Raw genomic sequence first — 12,676 nt, 5'->3', positions numbered from 1 at the left:
CTATAAAAGAGGGCTGGTGTGGAGGTGTCAGGTTCAAAATGCAAAACTGCAGACACAAATCCAAAGGGCTCGGAACAGGTCCATAGCCTTATCTCTGTAACATCAAAGCAAATAGGCTTCTTAATCACAACAAACCCTTTACAATAAAAGGACCCATCTGCCCATTGCACTTCCCATGCTCTTGTTGCTAATGAGCTGTCCTCCTCTGCCCACTTTGCAATTTTAAAGACCGTCAGAGTTCTGCTGTGGTTGAGAGTTAAAGAGGTTGCCATTTCCTGAGCAGTGATCAGTGGGTATTTCTGAGCATGCCTGCGTTCAGGTGGAGGTTAAACAGTTGGAGGTTTTAGTTTAAAATGAATCTATAAAATAGTTGTAAATGGTGTTATATTGGACAGTTGTATGGATGTTAAAAAGACTCCCATTGTATAGCAGTTTGATCCATTCCTGGGTTTACTATGAGCTTAGTAAGACACACCTGAGCTTGTTGCCTGTACACTGTAGCTAAGCCAGCTCATAGTAAACCTTGGAATGGATGAAACTGGTATGCAATATGAATCTTATCTCAGTTATGAGAAATAATAAGAAATAATAATTATTTTTATTTTATCCCTGATATTTATGTGATACCACCACCTGAGATGAAACTACCTACTATATAAAGCTACAATATTCTTACTTAAATGTATATTATAAAATCTATATTGGGTAGGGTGCTGTAAGATATAAGCTGATTTTGGAACTGCTGAGTCAATAACGCTAACTAAAACAATTTTTCTTTCTTATAAGAAACTTTTTAAAATACGTCACTTTGGGGAAAAGCGTCTGCTAAATAATTAAATAATAATAAATAATATGACACCTGCAGCTGCATCTTGAATAAGAAAAAGATTTTTCACAATTTAGACATTTCTGCAATAAAATTGGTATAATCTCGATTACACAAACAGGATATATACACTTGGAGAGACCATTCATTGTTTCATTGTTAACCCTGCATACAGTATTAAATAATTTCAAAAAATTTTTAAAACACACACAAACAAAAAACTGATATTTAAATTAATAAAAGGTATACTATAGTTATTTGACATTATACTTTATCATATTTATTTATGAACGGTTGAAAAATTGCAACTTTTTTTTATAGCACTTCATATATAATTGTTCAATTGCACACGTTAGTAATAAGCAAAATCTCTAAATGAAATAAATATATATATATATATATATATATATATATATATATATATATATATATATATATATATATATATATATATATATACAGCTCTGGAAAAAATTAAGAGACCACTGCAAAATTATCAGTTTCTCTGGTTTTACTATTTATAGGTAAGTGTTTGGATAAAATGAACATTTTTGTTTTATTCTATAAACTACTGACAACATTTCTCCCAAGTTCCAAGTAAAAATATTGTCATTTAGAGCATTTATTTGCAGAAAATGACAACTGGTCAAAATAACAAAAAAGATGCAGTGTTGTCAGACCTCGAATAATGCAAAGAAAATAAGTTCATATTCATTTTTAAACAACACAATACTAGTGTTTTAACTTAAGAAGAGTTCAGAAATCAATATTTGGTGGAATAACCCTGATTTTCAAGCACAGCTTTCATGCGTCTTGGCATGCTCTCCACCAGTCTTTCACATTGATGTTGGGTGACTTTATGCCACTCCTGGCACAAAAATTCAAGCAGCTCGGCTTTGTTTGATGGCTTGTGACCAACCATCTTCCTCTTGATCACATTCCAGAGGTTTTCAGTGGGGTTCAGGTCTGGAGATTGGGCTGGCCATGACAGGGTCTTGATCTGGTGGTCCTCCATTCACACCTTGATTGACCTCTCTGTGTGGCATGGAGCATTGTCCTGCTGGAAAAACCAATCCTCAGAGTTGGGGAACATTGTCAGAGCAGAAGGAAGCAAGTTTTCTTCCAGGACAACCTTGTACTTGGTTTGATTCATGCGCCCTTCACAAAGACAAATCTGCCCGATTCCAGCCTTGCTGAAGCACCCCCAGATGAGTCAAATTTTCAGCTTTGCCCAACACCTGGTCGTCTAATGGTTAGATGGAGACCTGGAGAGGCCTACAAGCCACAGTGTCTCGCACCCACTGAAATGTGGTGGAGGATCGGTGATGATCTGGGGGTGCTTCAGCAAGGCTGGAATCTGGCAGCTTTGGCATGAATCAAGCCAAGTACAAGGTTGTCCTGGAAGAAAACTTGCTTCCTTCTGCTCTGACAATGCTTCCTTCTGTTCTGAAAATTTTCCAGAGCTGTATATGTGTGTGTGTGTATATATATATATATATATATATATATATATATATATATATATATATATATATATATATAAAGACCGCATCAGTTTTTTTTTTTTTTTTTTTTTTTTTTTTTACAGTGTATTCTTATTATTATTAGTAGTATTATTATTATTATTATTGTTATTATTATTATTTTTAGTTTATCTGTTTCTTGATCGCTATATAAAAGGCCTTAAGATACGTATGACTGTAACAGAAGCGATATAAAAGTGATTGTTGTTGGTATTAAGCAGGGTCAAAATATTGTTCTATTCATCATTCCCTTGATCATCTAGAACTGGAATACCCCATGTTATTGAGATGTTTCCTCCACGTTTCCAGCTGATCCAGGATCTGTCAATATGTCAACAGGTAGACTCTTTTTAAGCCTTATAGATCAGAGCCACTTTTTTTCTAAATGGTTTGTACAGTAATGTGTAAATGAGTGTGTATAAGGATGTGCTGGTTGCAGATAACCACTGAGTACTTTCTTTTGCAATCTTCAGCAGGTTGGGCAGTTGCCCTCTCCTCCAGTACGGTACGCCTGGGTGTAGGGTGTCCTGACAGTATGATACGGCGCAAAGCAGATAAAGAATACCGCTACTATGATAAACACTGTGGCTTGAGTTTTTCTTTTAGTATTTGTATTTTTGCTTTTGGAATTCTTGTACGATTTTAACACTTTCTTGCTGATGAATGTATAAAAGATGACCATCGAAACAAAAATAGTCCAAAAAATAATTTCACAGCATTATGCCATTTAAATCCGAGGGGTCCTTTCAGTGAGATGCAATTGTTAACTAATGTGATGTTCGGCATCCTGTCAGAATCATATTTGGCAATGCTGTCATACAAAACGTTACAGTCCAAATAAGTGCAGTCAAGACTTAATGGAAAGTTGGGTTCCGCTTCAAGTTTTTCAGAGGGCTTCACGACTTTGCGATACCGATCAAGACTTATCAGCCCAAGCAGGGTAATACTCATATGCGTGGTAAGGTAGTACCTTTTAATTTATTGATGCCATTTATGTAATAGTCACCATTGTGATCATTTGTATTGTGCAATGAGAAACAGTGTATTGTGAGAATATGAAAATTGGGTATTAGTAAAATATAGACTACATCCGGATGCATTTACTTTCCATGAGGCTATACTGGAATATTTACTACGGTCATTTTATTTTAATGCAGTATTAAAAATAATGACAATACTGATTACATGCACAGTAAATGAACTGGTTCTTGAGTCTGGGAACCGCATCAGATTGCTATGGAAACATATACAGTTTTACGTGTATTATTATTATTATTATTATTGTTATTATTATTATTTTTAGTTTATCTGTTTCTTGATCGCTATATAAAAGGCCTTAAGATACGTATGACTGTAACAGAAGCGATATAAAAGTGATTGTTGTTGGTATTAAGCAGGGTCAAAATATTGTTCTATTCATCATTCCCTTGATCATCTAGAACTGGAATACCCCATGTTATTGAGATGTTTCCTCCACGTTTCCAGCTGATCCAGGATCTGTCAATATGTCAACAGGTAGACTCTTTTTAAGCCTTATAGATCAGAGCCACTTTTTTTCTAAATGGTTTGTACAGTAATGTGTAAATGAGTGTGTATAAGGATGTGCTGGTTGCAGATAACCACTGAGTACTTTCTTTTGCAATCTTCAGCAGGTTGGGCAGTTGCCCTCTCCTCCAGTACGGTACGCCTGGGTGTAGGGTGTCCTGACAGTATGATACGGCGCAAAGCAGATAAAGAATACCGCTACTATGATAAACACTGTGGCTTGAGTTTTTCTTTTAGTATTTGTATTTTTGCTTTTGGAATTCTTGTACGATTTTAACACTTTCTTGCTGATGAATGTATAAAAGATGACCATCGAAACAAAAATAGTCCAAAAAATAATTTCACAGCATTATGCCATTTAAATCCGAGGGGTCCTTTCAGTGAGATGCAATTGTTAACTAATGTGATGTTCGGCATCCTGTCAGAATCATATTTGGCAATGCTGTCATACAAAATGTTACAGTCCAAATAAGTGCAGTCAAGACTTAATGGAAAGTTGGGTTCCGCTTCAAGTTTTTCAGAGGGCTTCACGACTTTGCGATACCGATCAAGACTTATCAGCCCAAGCAGGGTAATACTCATATGCGTGGTAAGGTAGTACCTTTTAATTTATTGATGCCATTTATGTAATAGTCACCATTGTGATCATTTGTATTGTGCAATGAGAAACAGTGTATTGTGAGAATATGAAAATTGGGTATTAGTAAAATATAGACTACATCCGGATGCATTTACTTTCCATGAGGCTATACTGGAATATTTACTACGGTCATTTTATTTTAATGCAGTATTAAAAATAATGACAATACTGATTACATGCACAGTAAATGAACTGGTTCTTGAGTCTGGGAACATTGTTTCTTCAGGTGTCAGGGTCACCTGGGAGAGAAATTTACAGTATGCTGTACACCTGTGTTTACTTCGGAAATTTTCCACCCCTGGCCAGGCCTAAGGGTCTTAACTAGCTCTGTGACATTTTACTTCCTAGGTCATTTCACCCCAACAGTGTCTTCTGAGCAACTTACTGGCTGCAAAGCATGTCAGTCAAGAGGACAAGCAGCTGGTTGGTGAGACATGCACATTTGAGACATGTATCGACCTTTGAAGGAAGTCAGTGTGCACGACAGGGAAAATGTACAGAATTATTTTGGAAGCTACCATCACTACACGCCACCAGCGGTTTTCATAGGATTCTTCTTTTTTTTTGGTGCAGTTTAAAAAGATATTTTGGTTAATCAAAGGCATGTTCACCTGACATGTTGTTCTGTCAATCTCTCCTTTTTCTTCACCTATAAACAATCTAGCTGCACAGTGAAAAGAAATCGACCAAATGCAACATTTTATTTTGCTAGAAAATTATGATTATTTACTTCTAAATACTTAAAATGTGTTGTAACATTTACTACTTTAAAAAAAAAAAAAAAAAAAAAATACATGCATTTGTAATGATATGTAGCACTTAGCAAAAATTATTTACAGTAATCTTAAAATGAAGTGGCTTTTGAAGTAATTTCAAAGCTTGTATATACTGTCCTGTTACATGATGTCTGCAATCATTTTCATTGATTCTTATTATACTTACTTAGACATAAAGGAACAGGGCCTTAGAATGAATAAAGCATTTTTGTTTCGTGCCTTACTGTTAGTGTTGGTATCTGTATGCTGATCTTTGCCTAGCCAGGTTGTAACATATTCTTCAGGCCTGAGCAATACCAGTGGCGGGCTGACTAATCTGATGAACAGGAGCGACGACACTGTTGTTAAGAGTGCAGCAATGTAAAAAAGGTACCGGATCCAGTGCAATCCAGCACAAATGAACTCCAATATCTTCTGTATTAGGGTGCTTTGACCTGAGGCTGCTGTTGTTATTGCTGGACCCAGATCTGTATCCCAGACTAGATCAGCCATCATGTCTTTATAGATGCACAGATATGTATTGCCAGCAAAAAGAAACCTGGTCCTTTATAGTATAATATAGTATAGTTTAAAAGTGGATGCTGGCTCTTGTATAAAGACACTGATTTAGCCTCACTTACATACAGTATGTCTATGGCAGGCAACTACAACAGCAACATCTTTAAACAAAAAATATAACATACTAAAAAAAAGCTGCATTTGATTAATAGCAATACAAATTAGCCAAGAACAATTGCAAACATCCTAAAATGTAAGCTGGGCAGTAACACAAATAATATTGTGAAGCTGCTTACTTTTTCTCAAATTGCTAATGCTCTTTTCAAACTGAAGCATACAGTTTAAAGCCTCTTTAAAAGCCCAATAATAATCTTCTATATATCTTTGCTTCTCTAATAGCATTGTAAAATATAACATGAATTATCAGAATTTCCATTAGGATATACATGAATGAGGTATGGTATTTAAAACCTCTTTCAGATTGCTGAATTCAGAGTGCTCCAGCTGTGACACTATTCTCTGGTAGCGATAACTATCAAAACTCTTTTTTTTTTGCTCCACTTGGTTATTGATGAGGAATTGTAATTCCTATTCACATCTTTATTAATCCTACTAGTTGTGCAAGTTGTTATCCACAATTTCCTCTTCATTATACTGTATCGATCAGAAAACACATCAGATCCAGTTGGGTTAGTGCCCATGAAGGTACTGAAAGCTGCAGCTGCCAAAGCACCAGTTTCATATCTATTTGGCCCACAGTTATTTTAAAATAGCATCATTATGGGATATAAATAGACACTGTCCTTCTTCGACTTTGCTGTGGTAGGAGGTAACAAATGGACATCTTTTATGAGCTCTTCTATTCAGTTGGCAGCACAATCATCCGGAACGATATTTATTATGTCAATTAAATCTGTACTGCACACATTAACAGATCCATAATATTACCCCATGTGGCAAAGTACCTCCCCCCCCTGGGCTATTTGTGTTGTATGTTATGTATATAGCGTGTCAATGTTGGTGTATAGTCATTGGTACATGATATATAAACGGGTCTGTGTAACACAAGTTTTTAAAATGTATATTTATATTTAGGCACGAGGATTGAACAGCACTTCACGTGCAGTTAAAATGTAATAATATGCAAACACGGGTAATTGCACGGTAAGTGCCGTGTCCTGTTTTATTTTATAATAATAAACCGCGCAGCAGTGCATTTCATTCATCATTTCATCTCGCAGTACTGTGTGTTTCTTCTGGTCTGATGTCCCCACTACAGCCATCTTTGTCACACCCCACTAGAGCCTTTGGAAACAGTCTGAGCTGAAAGCACTTCAGCAATGGATTCCAGATCATTAACCATTCATCCCATAAAAGGAACTGACATCACTTTTCATTGAGTTTACCCATAATGATATCCCCGTACATGCCTCTAGAGCAATTCTCTCCCCCGTTTTATTCAAATGAAATTTTATTCAAACTTAATACATGTGTAATATCTACAGGTGTTTTTTAAATTTTTTTAAATTTTTTTTTATCAAAGGCAGGCAGTTAATGCATCCTACAGACTTCCACACAGCCCGCTGTTTTTATTAATTACAGTATTTATTCACATTAAGGCAGTCAGTGATTGCAAAAAGTAGGGTTATGATAGCAATAGTGGCTGAGAAACATTGCTCTAAGTTGCTGTCAGATTAATATGCATTTACCAAACTACTGATCTATTTAGTGGAAATAATACAACACTGCAGCAATTAGAGTAGTTGAACTTAAAGAATGTATGTATGTATGCTATGTATGCGCTCTTGTGATAAATCTATCTGGATTGCATAAAACATTAAGTCAGGCACGATCCATGAGCAGCCTACCATGCAGTCCTGCACCCCTCTCTAGCAGAGACTGATAATTGTGCCGGATTGTTCAGGGATTGCTGTTATAATTTCTACAGACTCATCTGATACCAACAAAGTATTTTCACTTGTGAAATTTTGACTCCAGAAGTGAAAGACATGCTGGCCCCCCTTATTAATCAGTGATTTGGGGAAATCTGAGATAAAAGTGTATGCAAAAGTTAAACAGTTATCAGTATCAAATACAAGTTATACTAAAGGTGGAATTTCATGAGAAGAACAGAATGCGACGTGTTCCTCTTGCTCGCTGTGGAACAGGAACAGGTTTTAGCCTTTTTGGCGAAATCATATTTCTGTTCTAACATCATGGCTGACTGTGATTTTGGGATGTGAAGTGTTTTATACTACAGTTTAAGTTATGTTTGGGATTCATGGTCATAATCAATCCAAGTAGCCAGTGTTATTCAGAAGTAGCTAAACATAAACTATACATAGGCTACTATTTAAGGTGTTGTATGCAATAAACTATACTATTATGGGTCAAATATAAAGATTTCCCTTACATAGCACAGACTATCATAATTCAAGGCTGTGTTTATTGTATTTTGCCAGCCTTTGCAGTACCTGTGGGACTGAGGCATGTTTGAATATTTGGAGCGGCTCATCCAGCTGACTGGACTGAACAAGAAGAACACGTTCCAGGGTAGGGGGGTGTGCTGGATTCACCAGATCAGATTTTCCAGGACTGCTCAGTCTGTTCCATCTCTCAAAATTACACCTGAACATGTAACAGCTACAGTTTACTTTACACTATGTCATAGTTATTACTTTGATTTCTTGTTAAAATACCGAATGGCAGTATTATAAGTAAAATATGTTTGCCATTCTTTTATTTTCATTTTGTGCCTTTTTAAAAATGTATTTAAAATAAATACTATTAAAACAACAAACAGTCACATTCCTGGTATTGAAGCCAGAGCATTGAATTGTCAGTTCTGTACACAGAATTGGGTGTATCGACTGGTCGCGTTCTCCTAGATAGAAGTAGCTTTAAGAGGAGTACCTTCAGTGGGGCGTTCCTGTACTTTCTTTCTGGTTGAAAAGCATCTGAAGAAAGTTAGATTCAGTGTTTTAAAAAGTGACTTTCTGAATGAATCGCAGAGAAAAAAGTAGATCAGGGGATCAAGGCATGAGTTGAGAGAGGAAAGCCACAGCGTGCTTTCCTTCACTTGAAACAGGATGATCTTGAGTGAGCACCGAAACATGTCTCTTGTCTGGCTCATGGTGTAGGGGACGCGTGAAAAATGGTATGGCAAAAAGCAAATACTAAAGACTGCTAAAACTAGAAATACATTCATTTTGACAGTTTTCCTACCCTTTCTGTTAGTGCTTTTGGTTCTGGTATATGAGTTATACAGTTCTTTAGTGATTAAAACGTAGCAAAAAGTAACTACAGCTAGATTAGCCCAGAAAATAATCTGACAAGTATAGTTGACGACTTCGTGCCACTTTAACCCAAACTCTGTTTTCAAGGAAGCACATTTGAAATGTTCAGAAACGTGCTCCTGTTTTATCAGAAACATATTTGGTAGGGAAAGGAAAAACATAAAGGCCCAGATGGCTGCTGACAGAACTTTTACACACTGTAAGCTCAATGTTTTGGCATTTTTAAACGGACTCACTATTTTCTGATAGCGGTCGATGCTTATTAACCCGAAGAGTATGATGCTAATGTACATGGTGAAGTAAAAGACCACAGAGGTCACCTGGCAGACGATTATTTTAAGGTATTCAGGACATAGCTTGGAATCACGAAGGATCTTAAAGGGAAACGTCAGGGTCATGAGAAGGTCGGCTACCACAATGTTCTTCAGATAAATGATGAAATTGGACTTGCTGGGGATTTGAAAGAACACCCAGGCAGCCAGGCTGTTTAGTGAAATCCCCACAATGAAGAGAATTGTGTAGAGCACAGGGAATGCCACCCTGTGTACAGCATTGTCTCTTATACACCTGCTGTCCACTTCAGTAAGGTTTGTATAGTTGGATAAGCTGTCTGGGCTTTCTGTGAGATCCATTAGCTCAGCCCGCTGTGGAACATCAAAGAGGTTGAAATCAGTCATTGCCACCGATCAGTGTTCATCATTGAAATCAATCAGAAATTGAAAAGTAAAAACATCCTTTATGGGGATGCCATAATTGCTAAAGCACTTTCTTATGGGCTGTTGTGAGTAGTTGCAGTTTAATTTACACCCTGCTTTCTGAAAACAGAAAGACACATCTGTTAACTTGATAACTTAGGAACCCCTACAAACCTTTTAATTCAGACTTTCTTGTTTCCAGTTTTGTAACTTCTATTGCTTTTTTTTGTCTCATTTTAGAAAAAAACAAATGTGCAAGAAAGCCAGTCAGATAAAAGCTGTTGATAACAGCAGTTTCAAGTATTTAAAAACAAGTAAGGGTAAGCACGAATTCATATAACTGCTAAATTAATTTTATCTATTACAGTCAGCACTCGGTTAACCGTTACCCAGATACACGTCAATCGCATTTGACCGCCCTTGTATTAAGAGTAAAACCAATCCTCATTATATGTAAAAAGTTAATGCACTTACCCGTCACACGCGATTTCTGACTCCTTCACCAGTTTTCTGTTACAAAGCCCATCTCTTCAGTGTTACAATTTATCTGAATATCCATCACAGCCCGCGTTTTAAATCAGTCTGTCTTATATTGTGCAGTTACACGGCGCTTCCTCCAGTTTCACCTGATGAAAATGCAGCCAAAACAAAGCGAATGAGACAAGCTAGGGTAATGTAACAGTTAATTAAAACAGTTCAGGTATGGCGATGTGTATACTGTGCATCTTCATTTTCAAGTGAACTGTGACATTAAGGCCTTATCGAGCAATATATTCTGTGATTTTGAATACTGACTTTGGATACTGTTTTAATTCTGGAAACTTGTTGATTTTTTTTTTTTCTAAATCTTTTGGTTTTGCTAAATTGTATTGCCATGATACGTTTCGTCTCTTTAGTCAATATTTTCAGAATCATATCGCTCTGAATTAAAATACTTATTCTGTTGAAAATATAGTACTGTACCAACAAAACCAATACAGTACATCTAAATGGAAGTCATTTCAGCTATGTATTTTTTATTATTGTATTTTTATTTTATTTTTTTTTTATGTTCCCTGAAAAACGGACAAGGATTGGAACAGGCCAAAATGAAATAATCAGATATCTGTCACGTTCGTTTAACCGTCACTGAAGTCAAAACTTTATAGGGTCGGATATGTGAGTGCTGGCTGTATTATATTATTTATTTCTCCAGTGATAGCTTTACCTGTTCTTTACCTAGTCATCCTTTTGTAATCTATACATTTGCTTTAGTTAAAATACTGTACACTGCATAGTAAACAGATCAACTGGAGAGTTGGCACATTTCTGTTAATTGAACTTACACATATTTCCACCACTTCAAGCATTTTTTTTTCCAAAACCACAGTGTAACAAATACAAAAGCATGCTCTATACAGAATGAAATACCAACTGAGCAGTAAACTGTTACTGTCAAAAGCAGTGAAATACTTCACAAAATCTAACATAATTACCTTTAATGTCTTACTCTGAAGTGGAAGTTTTGCTGCAATTCAAGACCAATATCACTGTTAAGGAATGGATTCCAGATACTCTCTTCAGTGACTTGTGGGCACACAGGGTCCAAACTCACAAGACCGTTCTAGCAAATTGCAGACTGGAATTAAGAAATCAAGAGAAATCTCTTATGTGACACTAAAACAGCACATCCTGATTTTCGAAAGCTTAGGTCCGGAGACATTGACATTTCTTCTGTCTTTTAGTTTCTTGATTAAAGATACAATACAATAGTTCTACCGAAAAACAGCCTTGTGTGTTGTAATGCCCTCCACCAAACTTGTAAAACATCAAGATAATATAGAAACATATTTATATGTTTGCCTGTCCTGCCACCTGATCTTACTAAGCAAATATAGTATGTGTCCTGTCAAATCACATACTGAATATGGTATTGCTTTATAATTCTTTTCAACACATTGTTATGAATGTATTTATTTAATACTGAGCAAGATAATCACATTGTGGTGCACTCAACTGTTTTTATTGAGTGGGTAGCAGGAAACATAAGGTTCAGTTGTACTGCATTCATACAGAATACCACTCAATACAAACACAATTTAAAGTGAAGCAAGCCCGAGTTCTTGATATTCATATTAAACTTCGAGTCTAACCTTAATTCATCATGAACTCAGGCACTGAGATTGTTGCTGACTGCGTTGTACCTCACTGGAATTCCGTTAAGTACTTTTTAACAGAATGGTACATTTTTCCTGGTTTTGTTTGTTAATTTGTTGGTGGATTTGCACAATGTTCCTGAATGTTTAATCATTAGCCATAGATATATGTATCAATGGAAAACCTAATTCGGATATGTCTTTTCTGAATCATTTGACGAAGAAGAATTAAGAATTATAGAATAAACAGCCATCAAACTCCAATCTGGAGGTCAGTCTAAAGCAGAAATGGCTGGTAATACAGCAGCTGTTCAAGGGGATAATGCTAATACAACATTTGAGTTGCATTAGGCAGTGATGGAAATGACATGTCGTTTACAAGCATGTAGACCGTTTTTAAGTGATCTTATTAGCCTGTTATACATGTAATTATAAAACTCTAGGTATTTGTTTTTATATTATAGTTCAGTAATATTGTAAAGACACCTTTATCACACAGACTCTGTGCTATCTTTACATTCAAGTGCTTCCTTGCGTATGTACAGTACCATACAAACTGCTACCAGTACTGTTTAACTAGAGGTATCACAATCGATTGATTAACAGACACAGTAATGTATTTCTGTAACCAAAGCGCTTTATCGTTCTTAACTGTTTATTATTTTTATGCATGCATAGGGTCATTATTTATTTTTACTAAACATTTAAAGTAAAAGATGTGATTACCTGATGTGACTTGAAG

The 12,676-nt window shown here is 36.0% G+C and overlaps 2 protein-coding genes across 15 annotated transcripts in view; one reads left to right on the top strand and one right to left on the bottom strand.

Annotated features, from left to right (window-relative positions):
- LOC121322859 (mediator of RNA polymerase II transcription subunit 12-like protein) overlaps positions 1-12,676 on the top strand; it is a 119,512-nt gene that overhangs the window by 68,605 nt on the left and 38,231 nt on the right. The gene's annotated exons all lie outside the window — the stretch shown is intronic.
- LOC121322607 (P2Y purinoceptor 12-like) lies at positions 8,554-9,781 on the bottom strand. The gene has a single exon (XM_041262770.1). The coding sequence runs from the start codon at positions 9,779-9,781 to the stop codon at positions 8,693-8,695; it is 1,089 nt and encodes a 362-aa protein (XP_041118704.1). The 3' UTR covers positions 8,554-8,692.

This window comes from Polyodon spathula, chromosome 11, assembly GCF_017654505.1.
Source record: "Polyodon spathula isolate WHYD16114869_AA chromosome 11, ASM1765450v1, whole genome shotgun sequence".
Lineage (NCBI taxonomy): Eukaryota > Metazoa > Chordata > Actinopteri > Acipenseriformes > Polyodontidae > Polyodon > Polyodon spathula.
The sequence above is the reverse complement of the archived record's forward strand: the minus strand, read 5'-3'. Positions and strand labels throughout refer to the sequence as shown.